Here is a 26,410-nt window from a genome sequence, read left to right as displayed (position 1 = left end):
CGCACTGGATAAGCATGCTGCCATTGAGTTTAAGTGAAAGAACTATGAATTAAAATGTTCAAGATTGAGAGCTAATACCGAGGTTGGAGTTTATAAAAGGAAATTTGATGAATTGGAGCCACGAGTTTCGAGATTGGAGAAAGATATGGCATTCTTGAGGAGTCTAGCGTTATATACAAATCCATTTTATTGATTTTCCTTGTTTAGTTTAGAATAACTTGTAGAGGTGGGAAGTCTCACATCGGACACTAAAGAGAAAAAAAAAAAAAGAAGGGTTTAAAAGATGGTGTCCTTCAAATTTAAGTTGGCTTAGGTCATTTTCAGAAAAGGTAAGGCCTATCAAATTAAACAGAATAAAATATATAAATTTAGGATAAATCACAACACCTGCCCATAAGAATTCTACCATAGCTATTTATGTATAAATAACTTTCTATTTTATATCATAATACACTGTCAAAAATACAATTTTTCTACTCTCTCTCTCTCTCTCTCTCTCTCTCTCTCTCTCTCTCTCTCTCTCTCTCTCCCTCTATATATATATATTAACAAAAAAGTTTGTGGATAGGCTTCTTCTGTTTAGATGACGTTACTAATGACATAAATAAAGCAAAGTGGGAGAAGCACTAAGAATACATAATTAATGGCATCCAACACCCTACAATATTGAATCATTAAGCACTTGCGAGGTATGATATATAGGAAGAGTACTACCAGTAGGAAATTAAGAGAGCCAAGCTAAATGGGTCTAAAATGGAAAGTGAATTTGAAAGAGCTGAAGAAGGTAAGCTATGTAGCAGCGCCAATGGTGGCAGTGACGGTGTTACAGTATCTCTTGCAGGTTGTTTCAATGGTGATGGTTGGCCACCTTGACGAGCTCTCCCTCTCTGGTGTCTCTATTGCCACATCTTTCACCAGTGTTACTGGCTTCAGCTTTCTTGTAAAAACTCCTGCTTCTTTTTTCTCTTCATGCATTCATTTTTCTCCTCTTTCTTTGCTCAACTTGTTTTAAGCTACATATATAGTTTTTATGACCTTCTTTATATATAATAATAATAATAATAATAATAATAATAATAATAATAATAATAATAGTGTTTATTGCTGAAATTTGCTTAACCACTGTTGAATTAGAAAATTTTGGAAGTGAATCTGCTGAAGATGATCAATCTAGTAATGTTTCAAAGTTTCTTGCCGATGTTTTTGTTTTTTTTGCTCTACTCTGCTTTGAGTTTGAGGAAGGTTGCAATTCAAAAAAAAAAAAGGAAGGTTTAGCCTTAGTCGCTGCTTTGATTTAGAGAGATGGATTGACTCTGGCTTTCTTGATTGCAGAAAATTAGTTTATTTCTAAAAAAAATCTATAATTGGCTACACAGAATTAATTTCCTTTTAAAAAAAATTTTAGTTTTAAAAATAACCCAAATAACATTGAATTAAATTTAATTAGTATATAAAGAATTGCTTTCTTATGCAGCTGTTCATCTGATTCATTGGCCATGTCCTACTCACGTTGGTGTTGTGTCAACATTAATAAGAATGTCAGATGGCAGTTGCTGATATCAATAAATGTGAATTTTCTGCAAAGCAAAGCTTTAACTATATATGACAGTAAAATTAATTTACTTACAAAAATCAAATAAATAAAAAAAAATTAAATTGTGCAATTTAATCACTTGATTTTAAAAGAGTGTTCAAAAGAAATTGATGCTAATTAATATTTTTCAATTACATATTTGTTTGATTTCTATTTGTTAGAGTAATATAATTCTTGAACATATTTATATGTATCCAAGACATTGAGACATGAATTCAGCCAATCATAACAACTTTTAGTTGAACATATTTATATAAGAATTCTGCTAAAATTCTATTTAAATGAGAATTGAACAAAAGACATTACAAGATTCTGTGAGTCACTGAGCTACTACTCCATAGATTAAACTTCCAATCTCCATTAAAACTGATTTTTGTGACGGTCAAACAGTTTGGAATGGCTGGTGCCTTAGAGACTGTATGTGGCCAAGCATATGGAGCAGAGCAGTACCAGAAGCTTGGAACTTATACTTACAGTGCAATCATTTCTTTGATTCTGGTCTGCATTCCTATATCCCTTCTGTGGATGTTCACAGACAAGCTACTAATCTTAATAGGCCAAGACCCTTCAATCTCACATGCGGCTCGCAAATACTCAGTTTGGCTCATTCCTAACCTGGTTTCATATGCTGTGCTTCAAGCATTGATTCGTTACTTCCAAACTCAGAGCTTGATCATTCCAATGCTCTTTAGCTCATTTGTTACTCTGTGTTTCCATATACCATTTTGTTGGGTTCTTGTGTTCAAAACAGAATTGGGATGTGTAGGAGCTGCATTAGCCATTAGTGTATCATATTGGTTGAATGTTTTCTTGCTTGGATTGTACATGAAGTATTCTTCAATGTGCAAGGATACTCGATCTGTAATCTCCATGGATATGTTCTTGAGCATGAAGGAGTTCTTTCGTTTTGCTCTTCCTTCTGCAGTAATGACTTGGTAATGCTTTATTTATATTTCTTGTTCACCCTCCATTATTATTAATACTTATTTAGTTCCCTAATCTTTTCTTCGGCTTGCCAATTTCTTTAGCCTAGAATGGTGGTCCTATGAGGTAATCATTTTACTATCTGGCCTTTTACCAAATCCAAAAGTAGAAATTTCAGTCCTTTCTATATGGTATGCTTCATTATTCTTCCATCTGCATCACTCAAATATGCAGAAAGTTTTGAAAAGTATACTTTTAATTTCTGCAAATTATTTCTTGCTTGCAGCTTTACAATCACTTATCTGCACTACTTCATTCCATATGGATTTGGTGCCACTGCAAGGTCTGTACTAATTGAAGGATCTTACAATTCTTTGCTGCTAAATTCATGTAATTCATTTTTTTTTTCATTGATAACTATCTTTTTAGCACTCGGGTTTCAAACGAATTGGGAGCTGGAAATCCACAAGCAGCTAAAGTAGCAATTTCAGCCATAATGATTCTTGCACTTGCAGAGGTGGTTATTATAAGCATGGCTCTCTTCTTTTGTCGCCACATTTTAGGATATGCAATTAGCAATGAGAAGGAAATTGTGGATCATGTTGCAGATATGGCTCCTTTCCTTTGTTTGTCAATTATCATGGATGGCTCTCAAGCAGTGCTTTCAGGTAAGTATCTTACCTGCATATGATTTGTTGATGCATCTTCAAGATATGATTATGCTGTCATTTTCTGGTCTGCATCAGGGGTTGCTAGGGGAAGTGGGTGGCAGCATATAGGAGCCTATGTGAATCTTGGTGCCTATTATCTGGTTGGGACTCCAGTAGGTGCTGTATTGGCTTTTGTTGCACACTTGAAAGGGAAGGGCCTTTTGATTGGATTGGCCACTGGATCATTTGTACAAGCAACTCTACTTGCTCTCATGACCATTTTCACAAACTGGGAAAAACAGGTTTTTAACCCAAAAAAATTGATGCTTTTGGCTAAAGGTAGAAGAAGATTACATATAATAAATATACTTCTCCCCAAACCCATAAAGATGGAAGTCTCTTGCACTAAGAACACCATTTTGCGCTTTGAATATATATATATATAGAGAGAGAGACACACACACACACACACACACATCAAAAGAAGCAAAAGTTCATAGCAACATGGCTAAGCATGTCAAAAGGCAACCTGCTTTTAAATGCTGATACCAATTTTCTGTGGATGTTGCAGGCAATTAAAGCAAGAGAGAGGATATTTGAAGGGGATTCGTAGAGTGGATATATATTCCGGAAAATAGGGGTGAGGAACTGAGGATGCCCCAAACAAATCAGCTATGCTATAGCTTCGGCTTGACAAGATCATGAAATGGTTGCAGTGCAGCATGTAATGATTGAGAAAATAGTTTTGCATTGCCACTTCCAAAAAGTGAAAACTATGGAGACCATATCATCACATCCTTCTACAATTTTACAAGTATTGTTTATAAAGCAAAGCAGTTTATACAACGTAATTATTGCCTACAATAGGTCTAATAGACCGAATCAATGGCATCGTAGCATTTTGAATCAAATTCAAAAAGCTACATTAGAATAAAAAAGAAGTTTTCAAATGAAATTCAAAAATCTGCAAGAACTTTGATACAGATCATACACATGCTTCACAAAGAACAAATTCTGGGAAAGAAACATTATTTCTCCATTGATACAGATTATACATAGCTTTGCTTTCATTCTTCTATGTTCTTTTCCAGTAAGAAGTTATGTATCATATTCTATATCAGATTTTTCAGACCACCTCATCAATGATTGCATCCTAGTGGGTGGTGTGCAATCTCTGAAAATAGAATATATTATACAACTCACTTAGCTTCAGAGCATTTAACTAGTTATAAGATGCAACTGCATGAAAAGAAGAGGAAAATAAAACGATATTTATATCAATTTAGTTTGGAAAGTATACATTTATATAGGATGACAAATATCACTCTGCTACAACAATGCACACACCTAGGTGGTAATCATTCTTAGTTTAGTTTAGTTTAGTTTAGTTCAGCAATTTGTTCTGCAAAAACTCCAACTTCATCACCACTCCTGAAAAATTATTCAAGTTCTAAACCTAACAACAGAGATAGAGAGAGAGTTCGTATTGTTAAACCAAACTTCTTGTCCAGACTCAATATTTTCGAATGGACAGTGATGGTAATCTTTTTTGAATTGGTCTGCACATGTGAATGCTGATGATTGATCACGGAAAATCATCAGAAGTAAAGCCAATTGAAATTCGAAATAGAATGCAAATCAGATAATCTTCCTGAATGGCTTGAGTAAGAGCTGATGACTTTGTTGATGACTTGTGATAAGTGCATAATTTATTAATTTTACTTCCATCACATTTAATATTTCTAGGGTATCTTTATGCCTAATTCAGTTGATTAAAGTATAATTATCTATTAAGCATATGTTTAGAGAGTTGTTGAAATAATTGTGTTAAATGGAGAAATTTTCAGCATTTGCATTAATTTGACTCTTCCTGTATTTTTCAGGATTTTGGTGAAGTCTCAGAACATGGAAGTGTGGAAGGAAACTTGGAAAGGTCGAAGAATTGAGAAGCATTGTTGATACAAAGTACACGGGTCGTGTAAGCACAACCACAGACCCGTGTAACATTCTGCTAGAAGAAATCCAGAAAACCGAGGAAAAAACAAAGTACACGGGCCGTGTAACTTGACCCGTGTAAATCCTGGAGACCAGTGTAAACTTCTGTGCCAATGCAAGACATACCCATTCAGCTCCAGTAAGTTACACGGCCCTGGGCCGTGTAGTGATACACGAGCCGTGTATCCGTCGACAATCAGTTTCCTGATTTTGCTCCAGTTGCAGTTTTTGACAAAGACTCTAAAAACCTAACCCTAGACCATTTATTATAAATAGAAGAGGCAGCAGCCGACACAAGGGACCATGGAGCAGCCTCTCGAAAAGAGAGAATTAGACTTTCGTTCTCTATTCACATTCTAGATTTCTTCAATTTTCTTCTTTAATTTTTCTGTAAGCCATGAACATGAGTGGCTAAGTTTTTAGTTCAGTTCAAGGGATTCAAGTTCTTTTGCTTGATTTGTGAGACCAGGTTATTAATTTAATTTATGTCTTTTTGAATATCTTGTTTTCTGATTTCATTGTCTTTGATCTATTGAATGATTTGCTAAAAAGGCCTATTAATTAATTGTTTGATATGGTCAATTGCTAGTTCATTTTCATAATCCGTAATTATTGTGTAAGATTGAACATGAGTAGCAATTAGGTTTTATTGATTATGATCTCAATTTTCGATAATAACCTAAGGAAACAATAGAGTGAATTAAATGATTTATATTTCATAAATTATTGTTCAGCTTAACTACTTCCTATTCTTAAAGCAGTTATTAATTTTATGAGCATTGCTTAATACCAATTCAGTTAATAATTAGAGTCAACAAGGGTGCTGGGCTCAAATTGATGAGTATAGGAAAGTTAGGGATTTTACCTCGCTGTTTGGTAAATCTACGTTAAGTATTCAATAAGAGGTAAATTGTATTTCTTTTGTCTATGATCAAATCAATGCATTGGAATGCGAATTACCTTGAACTGAAATTTGTTTAATTCGAGAGTTTCTTATTTAATTTTAGATCTTAATTTTGGATTTTTTATTTCTTCTTTAGATTGCGAATTAACCCCCCCAACCTTTGTTTCTTTTTCCATTACACAAGTGCACGAAATTTAATAATTCAGTCTCTAGGGTTCGACCTGGATTTACCACTTACTGCAGAAAATATTTCATAATTGGTGATTTCAATTAATTTAATTTCTGGTGGATTCGACACCCATCAAGAATTTTAGCGCCGTTGTCGGGAACTGAAATTTATTGGATTTTGTGTTTTTAGCGTTAGAATATTCTGTTATTAATTTTGTTTGTGAGTTGTTGCTGTTTTTAGGTTTTCGAAAAGAAAAAAAAAAACTACGATGTTACTATTCATCAAGAAGTTTGGTTGAATTTGGAGAGCGGCCCATACCTATTTTGAAGGAAACAAACGTTCTGATTAAGACCAATCAATTCGTAGGATTCCTTGGCCCCACCCTCTTGAGGCAAAATTTGATTGTTTTCTAGGATTTTGAGGCATTTTTCTGTTTTTACTTTGATTTCTTTTTGTTTATGATAAGAACTTCTCAATCTGGTGAGTTGATCTTTGATCCAGAAGTAGAAAAAACAGCTAAACAGTTTAGAAAATTAGCTAAGCAGGTTAAGCAGATTCCGAGTACATCTGAAGGAGTCCAATATCCAAGAGAGTTAAGTTCTGATTCGGATTTGGATTCAAATTCTGAAAACGAAACCATGGCTGCTAGAACCTTGAAAGAGTTGACTGCTCCTGATCTAAACCAACAGCTTTTGTGTATTCAATACCCTGCCTTAAATGTTGCTTTTGAGTTAAAATCTGGATTAATCCATTTGTTGCCTAAGTTTCATGGTCTTGCAGGTGAGGATCCACATAAGCATTTAAAAGAATTTCATGTTGTGTGTTCCAGCATGAAACCTCAAGGAGTTTCAGAGGATCAAATCAAGCTTCGAGCTTTTCCCTTCTCACTGGAAGGCACAGCTAAGGATTGGTTATATTACCTTCCTTTCGGATCCAACAACTCATGGAATGGGATGAAGCAGATATTTCTGGAGAAGTATTTTTCTGCTTCCCGTGCTGCCAACATAAGAAAAGAAATTTGTGGTATCTGGCAGTACAATGGAGAGAGCTTGTATGAGTATTGGGAACGATTTAAGAAACCGTGTGCAAGCTGTCCCCATCATCAAATAAGTGAGCAGCTTCTGATTCAGTATTTCTATGAGGGACTTCTACTAATGGACCGCAGTATTATAGATGCTGTTAGTGGAGGAGCTTTGGTTGACAAGACACCAGAAGAGGCAAGGAGGCTGATTGCTAACATGGCAACAAATTCTCAACAGTTTGAAATGAGAATGGATCACACACCCATGAAGGTTAATGAGGTAAGTACATCTAACCTTGAGAAACAAATTTCTGATTTAACTTCTTTGGTGAGGCAATTGGCTATAGGGAATATGTAAACTGTTAAGTTATGTGGGATTTGTTCGGGTTCGGGTCATGCTACTGACATGTGTCCTGCGTTACAAGATGATGAATCAATGCAACATGCTAATGCAGTAGGACATTATGGACAACCACAACACAAGTATGATCCCTTTTCTAATACTTATAATCCAGGATAGCGAGATCATCCCAATTTGAGTTATGGGAATCAACCGGTGCAAAACCAATACCAGCAACAGAGACAAGTGAATCTACCACCTCCGCCTCCCTCAAATCAAGATATGTCACTTGATGAAATTGTTAAGGCTTTGGCTAACAATACACAACAGTTTCAACAGGAGATCAGAAATAGCATTCAAAATATAGAGAGGCAGATTGGTCAGTTAGCTTCATCTGTGAGTAAGCTGGAAGCCCAAGGTTCTGGAAGGCTTCTATCACAAACAGTCATGAACCCCAAAGAAAATGTGAGTGCTATACTGTAGCGGAGTGGGAAAGAAGTTGGTAACCAGACTCCACATGAGCCAATAAAAAAGAAGAAGCAAGGAGCAAAAGAGTCTGAAGTTCCTAAAGTTGAGGTAAGTACTGAACCTAAACTGAATAAGGTTAATAATTCCGTTCTTCCTCCATTTCCCTGCAGGTTGACTAAGACTAAGACTAAGACTAAGACTAAGAGAGAAGAACAAGAGAAAGAAATTTTGGAGACTTAGAGGAAGGTGGAGGTGAATATACCTTTACTTGATGCGATCAAACAAGTTCCCAAGTATGCTAAATTCCTTAAGGAACTATGCACTACAAAGCGCAAGTTAAGGAATAATGAGAAGATCAGTGTGGGGGAAAATGTGTCGGCATTAATTCAGCGAAAATTACCCCCTAAGTGTAAGGATCCAGATTCGTTTTCTATTCCCTGCAAAATAGGTAATTCTAAATTTGAAAATGCAATGGCAGATTTATGAGCATCTATTAATGTTATGTCAAATTCAGTTTTTCAAACTTTGAATTTGAGTCCTTTGAAAGAAACCATTGTCATTATTCAGTCAGCTGATCGTTCTAATGCTTACCCATTGGGAGTAGTTGAGGATGTGTTGGTGCAGGTTGGAGGATTGATTTTTTCTACAGATTTTTACATTCTGGATATGGAGGATGATAGTGCTCTTTCATCAAACTTAGCTTTGATTTTGTTTGGAAGACCTTTCCTAAAAACTGCCAAGACAAAAATTGATGTGGATGAGGGTACCTTAACTATGGAGTTTGATGGAGAGACCGTCAAATTTAATATCTTTGATGCCATAAAATATCCTACTGATAATCATTATGTTTTTTCTATTGATGTTGTTGATACATTTGTGCAGGATGTTTTTGAGTTAAGCATGGAGGATGAGTTAGAAAGAAAATCACATTTGCATGAATTAGAGAAAATTCGCCTTAAGGCTTATGAGAATTCTAGGATCTATAAAGAAAAGACAAAGGCATTCCATGACAAACTAAGGAAGCAGTTTGTGATTAGGCAAAAAGTTTTATTGTATAAATCCAGATTGAAGCTGATGCCTGGTAAGTTGCGTTCTCGTTGGATTGGACCCTGTAGAAAGAGATGATTCTCCTTAATTTCAATTAATCTATACATGGGTATACAATTGATTCCTATAATTGTATTCTACTAATTAAGAAAAAATCCTAAATAAGAAATCCTAAATAGGAATACAGAATATACAGAGAAATAATATAGTGATTGACAATCCATAACACTCCCCCTCAAGTTAGAGCATAGATGTTAATCATGCCCAACTTGTTACAAATGTAGTTAATCCTAGCTCCATTCAGAGCTTTTGTTAAAATATCTCTTAACTGCTCTCCAGTTTTGATGTGTCCTGTTGAGATGATCTGTTGTTGAATCTTTTCACGAACAAAGTGACAATCAATCTCAATATGTTTGGTCCGCTCATGAAACACCGAATTAGAAGCAATATGGAGAGCAGTTTGATTATCACACCACAATTTCGCAGGCAGGAAGGTCTTAAAACCTGTCTCATCCAGTAATTGAAGTATCCACATTACCTCACATACTGATTGTGCCATGGCTCTGTATTCGAATTCAGCAGTAGATCGAGAAACTACACTCTTCTTCTTGCTTCTCCAAGACACTGAATTTCCTCCAATAAAAACGCGATATCTAGTAGTTAACCTCCTGTCAACCTTAGATCCAGCCCAGTCGGCATCTAAAAATTATTCAACATTCAAATGCCCATGATTACCATATAACAAACTTCTTCCTGGAGCGCCCTTCAGATAACACAAGATTTGTCCCAAGGCTTCCCAATAAGCAACAGTTGGGGAAGACATAAACTGACTTACCACACTAAAGGCATAAGCAATGTCAGGATGAGTGACTGTAAGGTAGTTCAATTTTCCTACCAATCTCCTATATCTCTCTGTATCTTCAAACAACTTACTATCCCCAGCTAACAGTTGTAAATTTGGAGTCATTTGTGCACTACAAGGCTTAGCACCTAATTTTCCTGTCTCTGTCAATAAATCGAGGACATATTTTCTTTGAGACAAGAAAATACCCTTCTTACTTCTCATAACTTCAATACCCAAGAAATACTTTAACAATCCCAAGTCTTTGGTCTGAAACTGGGTTTGGAGGAAGGTTTTAAGAGATGAAATACCTGCAGAGTCACTCCTAGTGATGACAATGTCATTCACATAGACTACCAGGAGAATTAGACCAGCCTCAGATTGCCTATAGAATACTGAGTTATCACACTTACTCTTTTGCATACCAAATTCCTGTACTGCTTTACTGAATCTCCCAAACCAGGCCCTAGGACTTTGTTTCAAGCCATAAAGAGACTTTCGAAGCCTACAAACTTTACCCAACTCTCCCTGAGCAACAAATCCAGGTGGTTGCTCCATATACACCTCCCCCTGAAGATCACCATGAAGGAAAGCATTCTTGATATTCAATTGGTGCAGGGGCCAATCATATGTAGCTGCTAAAGAGATAAACAAGCAAACCGAAGTAAGTTTAGCTACAAGAAAAAAAGTGTCAGAGTAATCAACCCCATATGTCTGAGCATATCCTTTTACTACAAGGCGTGCTTTTAACCTAGCTATAGAACCATCAGGATTTATCTTTACTGTGAATACCTATTTGCAACCAATAGCTTTCTTACCAGTGGGCAAAGGCAACAGTTTTCATGTACCATTAGCATCTAAAGCCTTCATTTCCTCTTTTATAGCAGCACATCAGCCAGGATGAGACAGTGCCTCACCAACAGTATTAAATATAGGAACAGAGTCTAAAGAAGTAACAAAACACCGAGAACAAGAAGACAATTGATTATAGGAAACAAAAGAAGAGATAGGGTAAGTACGTAAACATTTACCTTTACAAAGAGCAATGGGTAAGTCTATATCAGAATCATGATCAGTATGAGGTTCAGGATCTCCCAACGAAGTAGCTGGTGGAGGATCTGAGTCAGGAATCTCCAATCTCCTAGAATAAACATGAACAACGGGAGATCGAATAGGTCTAGAGACAGAAGAAACAGGCTGTGGGAGAGGACTAGACATTGATTTGACAGTATATATTAAGAGATCATCCTCCTCCCCCTGACTCTCATACACAGATGATTGAGGAAAAAATGGAGTGGACTCAAAAAATGTGACATCTGCAGAAACAAGATAACGATTAAGAGTATGAGAGAAACAGCGGTACCCTTTTTGCAGCCGAAAGTACCCAAGGAAGACACATTTGAGAGACTTTGGATCCAATTTAGTAATCTGTGGACGAACATCACGCACAAAACAGGTACAACCAAAAATGCAGGGTTCAATAAGGAACAAAGATTTTGTAGGAAACAAAGCAGTATAAGGAATATCCCCATTAAGGACAGAAGACGGCATACGATTGATCAAAAAACATGCCGTAGAAACTGAATCCGCCCAAAAGTGTTTAGGAACTTTAATATGAAAAAGAAGAGCACGAGTTACCTCAAGAAGATGCCGATTTTTTCTTTTGGCCAGGCCATTTTGGAATGGGGTATCCACACAGGAAGACTGATGAAGAATGTCATTTTGTGTCATATAAGACTGAAATTGTGCTGAAAAGTATTCTTTGGCATTGTCACTTCTTAATATGCGCACAGAAATATTAAATTGAGTTTTGATTTCATTACAAAAGACACAAAAGATAGAAAACAACTCAGAACGATTCTTCATTAAATATAACCAGGTAACACGAGAGTAATCATCAACAAAAGTAACAAAATAACGAAATTCGATTTTAGAAGTAACAGAACAAAGACCCCAAACATCAGAATGAACTAACTCAAAAGGGGATGAAGTCCGTTTATTGACTCTAGACACAGAAGGCAAACGATGATGTTTTGCAAACTGACACGACTCACATTCTAGTACTGATAAATACTGAAACTAATGACACAGCTTCTTCATGGTAGAAAAAGAAGGATGGCCCAATCTACAATGAGCTTCAAGAGGTGTTAAGGTACTGAAACAAACAAGCAACTGCGGTACATGATTTTCCAGAATGTAGAGACCACCTGACTCACGTCCTCTACCAATAATCTGCTTCGTCGTATGATCCTGAAACAAACACTAGTCAGGAAAAAAGGAAACAGAACAATTTAAGGTACGAGTAAGTTTACTAACAGAAAGTGGATTAAAAGAGAATTTCGGTAGACACAAAACAGATGATAAAGAAATTGACGAAGTCGAGTTCGCAGTTCCAGAACCCATAACACAAGAAGTAGAACCATCAACTAAAGTAATAGTAGAGGAAGTGAGATTAGACTGAAAAGCAGATAGAAGACTAAAATTACCTGTCATGTGATCTGTCGCACCAAAATCAATAACCCATTTTGATGAGGAAGACACAAGGTATGTAGTGGATTTATCTGACTCAGCGATCGCAGTGATAGGGGAACTGGTAGGCTTTAGAGATGCCTGATACTGAGAAAACTGTGCAAAATCCTCTGCAGATACCAAAATAGTTTTCTCAGAGGAAGATACTGTAGAATCCTCTGTTGCCATATTTGCCATATGTGATCGCTGATTTTTCCTCTGAAGTTACAGACAATTATATTTTGTATGGCCAGGCTCATGGCAATAATAACAAATGACTCATCTTGAGTCCTGATTAGAACTAGGCTCTCCATTACGCTGATTACTTCTGTTGCCTATAATTCCTTCTCTACTTCCTCTTCTATTACCCTGTTGTCCATTTGGATTACGACTAATAAGAGCACTACTGGCAAGCTGTGAAGATTGGGTACTCTCTGTACGAAGGACCCGTGTGAACGTTTCATGCACAGAGAAAATCTCAGAACTGGAGAGAATCTGAGATTTAGCAATCTCATACTCTGAAGGAAGGCCTGCAAGAAAACTCATAACAGTCAGTTGCTCCCATTAAGCCTGTTGAACTTTCACATCAGGACTAAAAGGCAACAATACATTAAATTCCTCATATACCCGTTTAAAATCCATAAAATAAGCCGTAAGAGACTTATCCTCTTTCTTAGTACCGTAGAATGCCTTACAAACATCATAAATACGGGAGATATTCCCTTTACCAGAATACAAAAAATCTAAGTAATCCATCAATTCCTTAACAAATTCACAGTGATTAATTAAACTAATTACCTCACTGTGAATCGAGTTTTGAAATTGCAAAAACAACCGAGCATCCTCTCTTAGCCAAGTTTGTTGTGTATCATCCGTAGGTGGATCTTTAGTAAGGTGATCATCCTTATCAATGCTACGCAAATAAACCCTAACAGTCTTACTCCACTCCAGGTAATTCGAACCATTAAATGTGTTCCGTGATCTTAATCATTACCGGAATCACATCAGAAATAACATTCTTATTGTCTGCCATTTGTTGAAACAAAGAAAACTGACCGAAACGCTAATCCAAAGTGCTTACAGCAACAAAATAATCCAAAATCACAAATCAAGCAAATACCGAAATAGGATCTGAGAAGCAAACCTCAGAAGTCCTTTAATGGTGTACTGGATCAGGCAACAGCACATAGTGGTGGAATAAGGGGGTTGAGGCGACGCCGGCAATGTTTATCGGAGTCGAAACGGCCCGTCGGGGGCCAAGGTCTCTCCTAAGCTGGGTGGTGAGAACAAATAGTCACCCTAGATAGATAACCTGCTCTGATACCATGTAGAAAGAGATGATTCTCCTTAATTTCAATTAATCTGTACATGTTATATATATACAATTAATTCCTATAATTGTGTTCTACTAATTAGGAAGAAATCATAAATAAGAAATCTTAAATAGGAATACAGAATACAGAATATACAGAGAAATAATATAGTGATTGACTTTCCATAACAGACCCTTTGTTGTTACTAATGTGTTTCCTTATGGTGCAGTTGAAATTCAAAGTTTAGGAACTAAAAAAAGTGTTCAAGGTCAATGGTCATGAACTCAAGCCATTTTATGAGGGGTTTCAGGAGCATTCAGTGGATTAAGGAGCTTTACCATGTCGAGCTAACGACGATAAACAAAAGCGCTTCTTGGGAGGCAACCCATAGGTGGCTTGTTAGCCACAATCAGATTTGTTTTCTTTCCCTTATCTTATTTTATTTTCTAGCATTCTTTTTTCCTTTTCTTTTGCATTTGGGCTTTATATTGGGGACTGTAGAAAGAGATGATTCTCATATATTTCAATTAATCTGTACATGGGTATTTATATACAATTGATTCCTATAATTGTGTTATACTAATTAGGAAGAAATCCTAAATAAGAAATCCTAAATAGGAATACAGAATACAGAATATACACAGAAATAATATAATGATTGACTTTCCATAACACTCCCCTCAAGTTGGAGCATAGATGTTAATCATGCCCAACTTGTTACAAATGTAGTCAATCCTAGCTCCATTCAGAGCTTTTGTGAAAATATCTCATAACTGCTCTCCAGTTTTGATATGTCCTGTTGAGATGATCTGTTGTTGAATCTTTTCACGAACAAAGTGACAATCAATCTCAATATGTTTGGTCCGCTCATAAAATACCGGATTAGAAGCAATATGGAGAGCAGCTTGATTATCACACCACAATTTCGCAGGCAGGGGGGTCTTAAAACCTGTCTCATCTGGTAATTGAAATATCCACATTACTTCACATACTGATTGTGCCATGGCTCTGTATTCGGATTCAGCACTAGATCGAGAAACTACACTCTGCTTCTTGCTTTTCCAAGACACCAAATTTCCTCCAACAAAAACGCAATATCCAGTAGTTGACCTCCTATCAACCTTAGATCCAAATTTCGGCATCTCAAAAACATTCAACATTTAAATGCCCATGATTACCATATAACAAACCTCTTCCCGAGCTCCTTCAGATAGCACAAGATTTGTCCCAAGGCTTCCCAATGAGCAACGGTTGGGAAGACATAAACCGACTTACCACACTAACGGCATAAGCAATGTCGGGACGAGTGACAGAAGGTAGTTCAATTTTCATACGAATCTCCCATATCTCTCTGGATCTTCAAACAACTCACTATCCCCTGCTAACAGTTGTAAATTTGGAGTCATTGGTGCACTACAAGGCTTAGCACCTAATTTTCCTGTCTCTGTCAATAGATCAAGGACATATTTTCTTTGAGACAAGAAAATACCCTTCTTACTTCTCATAACTTCAATACCCAAAAAATACTTTAATAATCCCAAGTCTTTGGTCCTAAACTGGTTTGGAGAAAGGTTTTAAGAGATGAAATACCTGCAGAGTCACTCCCAGTGATGATAATGTCATCCACATAGACTACCAGGAGAATTAGACCAGCCTCAGATTGCTTATAAAATACTGAGTGATCACACTTACTCTTTTGCATACCAAATTCCTATACTGCTTCACTGAATCTCCCAAACCAGGCCCTAGGACTTTGTTTCAAGCCATAAAGAGACTTCCGAAGCCTACAAACTTTACCCAACTCCCCCTGAGCAACAAACCCAGGTGGTTGCTCCATATACACCTCCTCCTGAAGATCACCATGAAGGAAGGCATTCTTGATATCCAATTGGTGCAGGGGCCAATCATATGTAGTCGCTAAAGAGATAAACATGCGAATGTATAAGTTTAGCTACAGGAGAAAAAGTGTCGAGTAATCAACCCCATATGTCCGAGCATATCCTTTTGCTACAAGGCGTGCTTTTAATCTAGCCACGTAACCATCATGATTTACTCATCAGAATACCCATTTGCAACCAATAGCTTTCTTACCAAGTGGGCAAAGGCAATAGCTTCCCATGTACCATTAGCATCTAAAGCCTCCATTTCCTCTTTCATAGCAAAGACACCAGCCAGATGAGACAAAGGCCTCACCAACAAAGATAGGGATGGGAATAGAGTCTAAAGAAGTAACAAAACACCGAGAACAAGAAGACAATTGATTATAAGAAACAAAAGAAGAGATAGGGTAAGTACATGAACGTTTACCTTTACGAAGAGCAATGGATAAGTCTAGATCAGAATCATGATCAGTATGAGGTACAAGATCTCCCAACGAAGTAGCTGGTGGAGAATCTGAGTCAGGAATCTCCAATCTCCTGGAATAAACATGAACAACGGGAGGCCGAGTAGGTCTAGAGACGGAAGAAATAGGCTGTGAGAGAGGACTAGACATTGGTTGGACAGTATATATTAAGATATCATCTTCCTCCCCCTGACTCTCATACACAGATGATTGAGAAAAAAATGGAGTGGACTCAAAAAATGTGACATCTGCAGAAACAAGATAACGATTAAGAGTAAGAGAGAAACAACGGTACCCTTTTTGGATCCGGGAGTACCCAAGGAAGACACATTTGAGAGACTTTGGATCCAATTTAGTAACCTGCGGACGAACATCACGTACAAAACAAGTACAACCAAAAATACGGGGTTCAACGGGAAACAAAGATTTTGTAGGGAACAAAGCAGTATAAGGAATATCCCCATTAAGGACAGAAGAAGGCATACGATTGATCAAAAAACATGCCGTAGAAACTGCATCCGCTCAAAAGTGTTTAGGAACTTTCATCTGAAAAAGAAGAGCACGAGTTACCTCAAGAAGATGCCGATTTTTTCTTTCGGCCACGCCATTTTGGGATGGGGTATCAACACAGGAAGACTGATGAAGAATGCCATTTTGTGTCATATAAGACTGAAATTGTGCTGAAAAATATTCTTTAACATTGTCACTTCTTAATATGCGCACAGAAATATTAAATTGATTTTTGATTTCATTACAAAAGGCACAAAAGATAGAAAACAACTCAGAACGATTCTTCATTAAATATAACCAGGTAACACGAGAGTAATCATCAACAAAAGTAACAAAATAACGAAATCCAGTTTTAGAAGTAACAGAACAAGGACCCCAAACATCAGAATGAACTAACTCAAAAGGGGATGAAGCCCGTTTATTGACTCTAGACACAGAAGGCAAACGATGATGTTTTGCAAACTGACACGACTCACATTCTAGTACTGATAAAGACTGAAACTGAGGACACAACTTCTTTATGGTAGATAAAGAAGGATGACCCAATCTACAATGAGCTTCAAGAGGTGTTAAGGTACTGAAGCAAACAAGCGATCGCGGTACATGATTTTCCAGAATGTAGAGACCACCTGACTCACGTCCTCTACCAATAATCTGCTTCGTCATAAGATCCTGAAACAAACACTGATCGTAAAAAGGAAATAGAACAATTTAAGGTACGAGTAAGTTTACTAACAGAAAGTAGATTAAAAGAGAAATTTGGTAGACACAAAACAGATGACAAAGAAATTGACGGTCGGATTCAGCCTGCAACCCATGACACAAGAAGTAGAACCATCACTAAAGTAATGAGAGGAAGTGGGATTAGACTGAAAAGTAGATAGAAGACTAGAATTACTGTCATGTGATCTCATGCACCGTAATCAATAACCCATTTGGATGAGGAAGACACAAGGCATGTAGTGGATTTACTCGACTCGCGATCACGGTGATAGGGAACTGGTAGGCTTTAGAGATGCACGATCATCGGAAAATCGTGCAAAATCCTCATGATACCAAAAGCTTTTCTCAGAGGAAGATATCAGAGAATCCTCTCACGCCATATTTGCCATCCGTGATCGCTGATTTTTCCTCTGGTTGCGGACAATTATATTTTGTATGGCTGTGCTCATGACAATAATAACAAATGACTCCTCTTGAGTCCCGATTAGAACTAGCTCACTGATTACAAGGTTCTGTAATTCCTCCTCTACTTCCTCTTCTATTACCCTGTTGTCCATTTGGATTACGGCTAATAAGAGCACTACTAGCAGGCTGTGAAGATTGGGTACTCTCTGTACGAAGGACCCGTGTGAATGTTTCATGCAAAGAGGAAATCTCGTAATCGAAAGAATTCGAGATTTAGCAGCCTCATACTCAAGGAAGGCCTGCAAGAAAACTCATAACCAGCTTGCTCGTTGGGCTCTTTGAACTTTCACATCAGAACTAAAAGGCAACAATACATTAAGTTCCTCATATACCCGTTTAAAATCCATAAAATAAGCCGTGAGAGACTTATTCTTTTTCTCAGCACGGTAGAATACCTTACAAACATCATAAATACGGGAGATATTCCCTTTGCCAGAATACAGAAAATCTAAGTAATCCATCAATTCCTTAACAAATTCACAGTAATTAATTAAACTAATTACCTCACTGTGAATCGAGTTCCGAAGCTGCAAAAACAACCGAGCATCCTCCCTTAGCCAAGTTTGTTGTGTATCATCAGTAGGTGGATCTTTAGTAAGGTGATCATCCTTATCAATGCTACGCAAATAGACCCTAACAGTCTTACTCCACTCCAGATAATTCGAACCATTAAGTTTGTGTTCCATGATCTTAGTCATCATCGGAATCACATCAAAAATAACATTCTTATTGTCTGCCATTTGTTAAGACAAAGAAAACTAACCGAAACGCTAATCCAAAGTGCTGACAGCAACAAAATAATCCAAAATCACAAATCAAGCAAATACCGAAATAGGATCTGAGAGTCAAACCTCAGAAGTCCTTTAATGGTGTAATCGATCGAACAAAGACACGTGGTTGAATGATGGGATTGAGGCGCCGATGGCAATGTTGATCGGAGTCGAAACGGCCTACCGCCAAGGTCTCTCCTGAGCTGGGTGGTGAGAACAAATAATCACCCTAGATAGATGACCTGCTCTGATACCATGTAGAAAGAGATGATTCTCATATATTTCAATTAATCTGTACATGGGTATTTATATACAATTGATTCCTATAATTGTGTTATACTAATTAGGAAGAAATCCTAAATAAGAAATCCTAAATAGGAATACAGAATACAGAATATACACAGAAATAATATAATGATTGACTTTTCATAACAGGGACAATGTAAGTTTTAAGTGTGGGGGAGGAGAAATTTGTTGTTGCAATCTTTTTAATTGTTTGAAAAAAAAAAATTGTTCTTATAAGCTTGATTCATGATTCTATATTAACTCTCGGAGAGAAGTGTTTTGTCCTTGAAATGATTTTTCTATTTTAAATTGAATTTTTCAGATTTTAGGCAAGGTAATAGTAACTTTAGTGATGGATTTTCCCTCTTCTCCATACCATAGAGCAATTTTTTCTGCATAAATCATTTAGGCTTGATTTAATGGTGAAATGATTAGTTATGTGTGCTTTAAACTAGTGTTATGCATATTTCAGAACTTTATTTAATCTATCAGGGCACTTTATAATATGTAGATGCATAAATTGAGGGAAATAAAAAGTTGAACTTGAAAATTGCTTCGCTATTTTTGTTAAGCAAACTAACCAGGGGTCTTCATGAATTCCATGTCGATTCTCAGGCCAAAAGCTAGCTAAGATATGAGTAAGGTATTTTTCTGAAGGTGACGGTTGAAATAAAAAATTAAAAAAAAAAGGTGATAACTGTGACAAGAGAGAAGTAACAATTTTAAATAAAAAAAAAAAAAGAGAATTTCTATCTCCCCTAAGATTTGCAAAGGGTTATAATTGTTGTGCCTTGATAAATTAACCTTGTGCTTTGGTGTGTATTGATTTAAAATTTTATGAAACTTTAACTGTGTGAGCTTCATTGATTTCAAGCATTTTATTTTGTGTTGAAAAATTATTGATATATTGGTATGGTGTTGATAGAATTTGTTGTGATGGTTATTACCTTACTTGCCTCTTCTTTCAAACTTTTAATCTTTTATTAGAGAATGTTGTGATAGGGTGAAGTTAAGGAACTTCTAAGTGGAGTTGATTGAGAATTTAAGTCATGCTCGAGGACAAGCATGGAATAAGTGTGGGGGATTTGATAAGTACATAATTTATTAATTTTACTTCCATCACATTTAATGTTTCTAGGGTATCTTTATGCCTAATTCAATTGATTAAAGTATAATTATCTATTAAGCATATGTTTAGAGAGTTATAGAAATAATTGTGTTAAATGGAGAAATTTTCAGCATTTGCATTAATTTGACTCTTGCTGTATTTTTCAGGGTTTTGGTGAAGTCCCAGAACATAGAAGTGTGGAAGAAAACTTGAAAAGGTCGAAGGATTGAGAAGCGTTGTTGATACAAAGTACATGGATCGTGTAAGCACAACCACAGACCCGTGTAACATTCTGCCAGAAGAAATCCAGAGAACCGAGGAAGAAACAAAGTACACGGGCCGTGTAACTTGACCCGTGTAAATCCTGGAGACCCGTGTAACCTTCTGTGCTAATGCAAGACATACTCATTCAGCTCAAGTAAGTTACACAGCCCTGGGCCGTGTATTCGTCGACAATCAGTTTCCTGATTTTGCTCCAGTTGCAGTTTTTGACAGAGACTTTAAAAACCTAATCCTAGACCATTTATTATAAATAGAAGAGACAGCGGCCGACACAAGGGACCATGGAGTAGCCTCTCGAAAAGAGAGAATTAGACTTTCGTTCTCTATTCACATTCTAGATTTCTTCAATTTTCTTCTTTAATTTTTCTGTAAGCCATGAACATGAATGGCTAATTTTTTAATTCAGTTCAAGGGATTCAAGTTCTTTTGCTTGATTTGTGAGACCAGATTCTTGATTTAATTTGTCTTTTTGAATATCTATTGTTTTCTGATTTCATTGTCTTTGATCTATTGAATGATTTGCTAAAAATGCCTATTAGTTAATTGTTTGATGTGGTCAATTGCTAGTTCATTTTCATAATCCGTAATTGTTGTATAAGATTGAACATGAATAGCAATTAGGTTTTATTGATCATGATCCCAGTTTTCGATAATAACCTAAGTAAACAATAGAGTGAATTAAATGATTTATGCTTCATAAATTATTGTTCAGCTTAACTACTTCCTATTCTTAAAGCAGGTATTAATTTGATGAGAATTGTTTAATACCAATTCAGTTAATAATTAGAGTCAACAAGGATGCCGGGCTCGAATTGATGAGTATAGGGAAGTTAGTGATTTTAGCTCGCTGTTTGGTAAATCTACGTTAAGTATTCAATAAGAGATAATTGTATTTCTTTTGTTTATGATCAAATCAATGCATTGGAATGCGAATTACCTTGGACTGAAGTTTGTTTAATTCGAGAGTTTCTTATTTAATTTTATATCTTAATTTTGGATTTTTGATTTCTTCTTTAGATTGCAAATTAACCTCCCCCAAACTTTGTTTCTTTTTCCATTACACAAGTGTACGAAATTTAATAATTCAGTCTCTAGGGTTCAACCTGGATTTTTCACTTACTGCAGAAAATATTTCATAATTGGTGATTTCAGTTAATTTAATTTCTGGTGAATTCGACACCTATCAACTTGTCTGCTAAGCCCCTGGAACTTGAATATCTCTTAAATGGGCTACCTCTAAAACTAGATGAAGGTGTGACCATCTTCTCCTTTGTCAATGAAGCATGCATAATTTTAGCACTGCATTGTGCTTCCCTGAGTTGTCCACGTGATGGAAAATGGTTGGCTGTTATGTTGCTGGAAGCCTTATGAGTATTTCTTTCGCCAGAAATATGTCTAGCATCTGCCTTGCAAATGAATTGACTACATCTTTCCTAATTCTGTAGTTCAACTTTGTTTTGGTTACAGCAGAAGAAAAAGTATGCTGGTTAAGGAAAACAAGTTCAAACTCATCGTTAGAGAGTACCATCATACAATGATAAAGCAAACAATCACAGATAACATAAAATTGCAAAGGTAAGGTTAACATGACAGGAGAGCTTTCCAATGACATTTTGCACAAAGCACATAATATATTAATTACAACTACTTGGAACACAATGTAAATGTATATTCAAGAGTATAAAAATAATATTGTCTTTTCACTTTCCGATCTCACCAAGATTCAGAGGAAAATGCCAATTATAAATCTTCGAGGTGAAGATCATCAAATTGGAACTTTAGATGCAAAATCACATGAACTATTTGATATCTAGATTCAGGATAATGTATAGAAATGTTGACAACTAGATTATCATCCATTGAAGAGGAAATTACAAGGGCCAGAACTTTTCAGATATAAAAGAGATATTTCAAATATGCAAGCTTTATCATTCAAAGGGTTGGTTAAAGAAAGGATAATTTGGAATAACAGTGTTTTTCTACCTTAGCCTTTCGAACAGCAGACTGGCTCTTCTGTTAGCTAGAGAAGAACTCAGCTTTGTTGCAGGTAGGCCAGTCTTTGTGGGAAGTTTCTGATCTTTTGATTGGAGTGCAAATAGAAGTCTCTTCCATCTCCTGTGCTTGCTTTATCCTTGTTCCCATCAGAGAAACTTTCTGATTCTTTAGTGACTTGTTCGGTTCTATATGCAGTGCCTCCTTCAGATGGGTTAAAGTTAGCAGTTGTATCGTTGTCTTGGACCTGAATTTTATTGGCATTGTTAGGCATGTTTTCCTCACTCAATGCATCAGCCTCCATATTGTTTTCTTCTTTTGTTGCGTTGCACAGTCCTTCATGAAAAGAACCAGTCTGAGTTTTTTCTTGCTGCTCTGCTTTCAATGCCCTCATAGCTCTGATCTTGCTATAATATTCTTCAAAGTATGCCTTCTTCTTTGCAACTAATCCAGGTTCCCTGAACTTCTCTAGCTCCTCATGACATCTGTTCTGAGTGAAAACAGAAAACTTCTCCCATGCAAGTGTCTCAGTGGCATATCTTCCGAAAGAAATTGAACCATGATCAAGGATTTGAGAGGGAGATGCCTGCGGTAATATTAATAGTTAAAGAAAAAATATTAAAGATCACATAACAATGATAAGCTAACATATCAGATTAAGAAAAAAAAATTGAAATAGACTGATTATCTATGTCCCAGACGGGGACTCCCATGCTCCTAGTCAATAATATGATTCCCAATTGGATAACCAACTCAACTTGAGAAATTAACAGGCAGATTATTTAATTAAATTACACAGAGATCATGTTTCAGACCTGAGGGCCTTCACCATCTGATGTTAGCTCTGGGCGTGACCAAATGCTGCTAGAGGCTTGACGATGATAAGAATGATCAGTTTCTATGGCCATACTAGTCTACCTTTCTCCACAGTTAACTTCTATACATAAATCTACTCTTAAAAAAAAAAGACCTGCAAGGCTGCAACCATATGATCAACAAATTAAAATGGCAAAAAGCATCCAGTAAAGATTAAAAATTTGCAAAAATCAGTGAACCCAAAGTAGAAATAAGAATCATAAAAACTTGTAAAATAGAAATAAATCTAGAAAATGGAGTAGAGATAATTTCTAGAAAAAAAAAATCAATTTTCACTTAGGGATAGTCTCCAAAAAAACACCTGTAGTAAATGTAAGTCCTAAATTCGTAACAGTAAGCTAACTCTTGCCTTAAATAGCTGGTGGAACAGAAAGGAATTCTACAGCAACAGAAAAACTTCATTCTCAGAATTCCGAAACAAAAAAAAAAAAAGGATTAAACAATTTAAACAAATCTTCATTCCATTGTAAATTAAATCATTTATTACTTTATTAGTTACTAAAATGGAAATTTTCAGTGCTTCTGTTTACAATTACACAGAATTCATGCAAGCCAATCAGTCTTCAATTCCATAGAACTTATGATAGGATTAGAAATATTGTTACGGTGTTTCGGTCCCTTCGCAGTTGTGGAAATTTTTAATTTGTGCATTTCTTCTCAGGAAATAAACTGATTATTCATAAAAAAAAAAAAAAGGAAAATTAAAGCTCCATGCTGTTAGTACCTTGTCAATCAACTGTTCCAATTTCCAAAGCATATGAGAGATTATTTACTTTTACATTTTCTATGAATAACCACAAAAAATGCATGAACTTTTCTCAATTCTCAAACAACCCACAAATAGAACTGGACTGATCTTGTGCTAATATTCCAAACTAGTGAGTCATGACAGACTAGAAGCTCATGCCTTTGATGCTAAGATGAGCCAAACACTAAAGTAATATCATAAACACATCCAAACAATTGCAAAATACAATCAATAAAAAAGAAATAGTACCTGTGGCACTTGAATAACTCTGGATTATTTTACTGATGTTTCGTATCTGCAAAAGCAAATAATAAGAAAAAGAATTTGAAAAATCACAAATGCAAGACAAAGGAAAAAGGATTTCCCAAGCCAAATGCATTATAATCTTCACCATCATAAACCCCAATTAATTTGTCCTTCTAGTATGTTTGGTCACCTAGAAAAACAGAGGAAGAGAAAGAAAGAAAGAAAGCAAAGAGAAGAAAAACATTTTCCCCCTGATTCCCATGCTCACCAATGGAGCGAAGAATAGAGAATGGTGAATGCACTATATATAATGATTGCGATTAGTATGAGTGATTTGTTTAACATTTGGTTAATGGTGAAGAAGAGATAGGCATAGTCGCTCGGAGGAGGGAGGCAGGGAGGGTAAGATGGTAGAGAGAACGAGGGAAAACCAAGCAAGACCAACTGCTTCTTCAACTCATCATAGGCTCAACCACATCCCACAGCTGCCTCAGTGGCCACCCTTCTCCGCCACGAAGCGTCGTTAACCGCCGCTTCTGCTTCCCCTTCTCCTTCTCAATCCCCTCCCGCCACGTTTTCGTTTCTGTTTTCATAACAATTTAAATAATATATATGCATGTTAATGAAATTTACCTTTTATTTTTTAAGAAATGGGTAAGAGTTAAAACCCTTGCTTTTTACCACTAGCTCAGTAGTACACGATTTACCACCTGTGAGGCATTGAATTTAAATTTTAATTATAATTAATTATATTAAAAAAATATTTTTATTTTTTTATTAAAAAATAATATAAAAATAAAATACAAATAAAATAATTATTTCATGTTAAATATTTAAATTTAAATATAGCATAATTTAAAAAAATATTGTTTTTAATATGTTTAACAACTAATCTCTCATATAATGTGCAAATTTACATAAATTGAAATTAATGTGATTTTATTTTATATGGCATTCTTCCTTGACTTATTCATGGTTAACATGAGGCAATTCACCCCTGTTAGATTAGTAGTTGGTTTTAACTCAGCGGTACTTAATTTATTATAGAGTTGAAGGTTTCGAGTTTAAATTTTAATTGAAATCAATTGTGCTAAAAAAAAATTCTTGCGGAGTTTGAATTTCAACCGAAATCAATTCTACTAAAAAAAATTCTTGCGGAGTTTGAATTTCAACCGAAATCAATTCTTTTTAAATTTAAATGTAGCATAAGTTAGAAATATATTATTTTTAATACTTCTAACAACTAATCTCTTGCGTAGTGTGATAATTTAAATACACTAAAATCAACTTGATTTATTTTATATGGCATTCTTCTGTGACTTATTCATGATTAACATTCACTAAAAAAAATTTAATTTTGTAATTAATTATTGTAACCGATTGAAATTGGTTACCATTAACAATCAATTTTGCAAAGCAACAGATTTGTGATTTGCTTTTTTTTTTATAAAATAATTAATTTTTAAAATTTGGCAACCTATTTAAGAATCGATTATTAAATCAGTTGTTATTAACAATCAATTTATAATTGGTTGCTAGTAGCAACAGATGTTTAATTGGTTACTAAATCGATTATTAATTAATATTAAAAAAATCTTAAATATATGATTAACAATTAATTAAGAAATCGGTTGCTAAAATTTATTACTAGACTAATTTAGAGAATCGATTGCTAATTAAAAAAATATTTTAATTGACTCCAAAATTAGCAATCGGTTACAAAAATCAGCAGCTCAACCAATTGTTATTTACAATTGATTTATTGTTGGTTGTTAATAGCAATAGATTTTTACAACTAATTGCAAATCGGTTGCCAAATTTTTTTCCTAAAAAATTCTCGCCTAATTTTTTTTTTTTTTTGCAACCGATTTTTTCCCCCAACAATTCCCATCCAATTTTTTTTTTCAACTAATTTGTAAACAATCAATTTTTAAAACTAATTAAAATCGATTGTTATTGGCAACCGATTTTGTAACCAAAGTTTCCCTAAAAAAATTTATGTCCATTTTTTTTTATTTGCATCTGATTCACGAATTAGTTGTTAACAACAATCAATTTTTGAAACCTATTTTTTCTCCAAAGAAATTTTTGCCCATTTTTTGTGTTTTTTATTTTCATTTGCAACTGATTTTACAAATCGATTGCGAATCAGTTACAAAATTTTCTCCCAAAAATTTCTATCTAATTTAAAAAAAAAAATTAGCAACTAACAATAATTTGCTAAAACCGGTTGCCTATTCACTTGGATAAACTATTACACATTTTCTTTTCCACTGCTCTTTTTTTT

General features: G+C 35.5%; 2 protein-coding genes and 1 non-coding gene across 18 annotated transcripts; 1 reads left to right on the top strand and 2 right to left on the bottom strand.

Moving 5' to 3' along the window:
• The first annotated feature begins 631 nt into the window (after positions 1–631).
• LOC110667618 (protein DETOXIFICATION 8) lies at positions 632–20,239 on the top strand. 8 transcript variants are annotated; one of them, XM_058137415.1, is made up of 8 exons: positions 635–940; positions 1,985–2,529; positions 2,623–2,709; positions 2,805–2,861; positions 2,948–3,186; positions 3,265–3,470; positions 3,740–3,808; positions 5,052–5,648. In XM_058137415.1, exons 1-7 carry the CDS (start codon positions 743–745, stop codon positions 3,779–3,781), a joined length of 1,374 nt encoding a protein of 457 aa, XP_057993398.1. In that variant the 5' UTR covers positions 635–742; the 3' UTR covers positions 3,782–3,808; positions 5,052–5,648. The 8 variants fall into 8 exon arrangements, 6 of the variants coding, with proteins under 6 accessions (XP_057993399.1, XP_057993400.1, XP_057993401.1 ...); XR_009144663.1 differs by lacking the exon at positions 5,052–5,648 and adding an exon at positions 20,147–20,239 and having other exon boundaries at positions 636–940; positions 3,740–3,892; XR_009144662.1 differs by having other exon boundaries at positions 636–940; positions 3,740–3,892; positions 5,052–5,647.
• Positions 3,900–24,890, bottom strand: LOC110659556 (uncharacterized). Of its 9 annotated transcripts, none has more exons than XM_058137423.1 (4): positions 24,127–24,744; positions 23,069–23,231; positions 22,245–22,839; positions 3,900–4,407 (listed from the first exon to the last, which is right to left on the bottom strand). In XM_058137423.1, the coding sequence occupies exons 2-3, from the start codon at positions 23,159–23,161 to the stop codon at positions 22,294–22,296; spliced, it is 639 nt and encodes a 212-aa protein (XP_057993406.1). In that variant the 5' UTR covers positions 23,162–23,231; positions 24,127–24,744; the 3' UTR covers positions 3,900–4,407; positions 22,245–22,293. The 9 variants fall into 9 exon arrangements, with proteins under 9 accessions (XP_057993406.1, XP_057993405.1, XP_057993404.1 ...); XM_058137422.1 differs by having other exon boundaries at positions 3,900–4,342; XM_058137421.1 differs by lacking the exon at positions 3,900–4,407 and adding an exon at positions 21,293–21,744 and having other exon boundaries at positions 24,127–24,743.
• Positions 7,238–7,344, bottom strand: LOC131175086 (small nucleolar RNA R71). Its single transcript, XR_009145246.1, has one exon. It is a non-coding gene; the product is annotated as a small nucleolar RNA R71 (small nucleolar RNA).
• Positions 24,891–26,410: the final 1,520 nt, after the last annotated feature.

The sequence above is a fragment of the Hevea brasiliensis genome, chromosome 16 (genome assembly GCF_030052815.1).
Source record: "Hevea brasiliensis isolate MT/VB/25A 57/8 chromosome 16, ASM3005281v1, whole genome shotgun sequence".
Lineage (NCBI taxonomy): Eukaryota > Viridiplantae > Streptophyta > Magnoliopsida > Malpighiales > Euphorbiaceae > Hevea > Hevea brasiliensis.
Note: the sequence above shows the minus strand (reverse complement) of the source record. Positions and strands in the feature narration are given on the sequence as shown.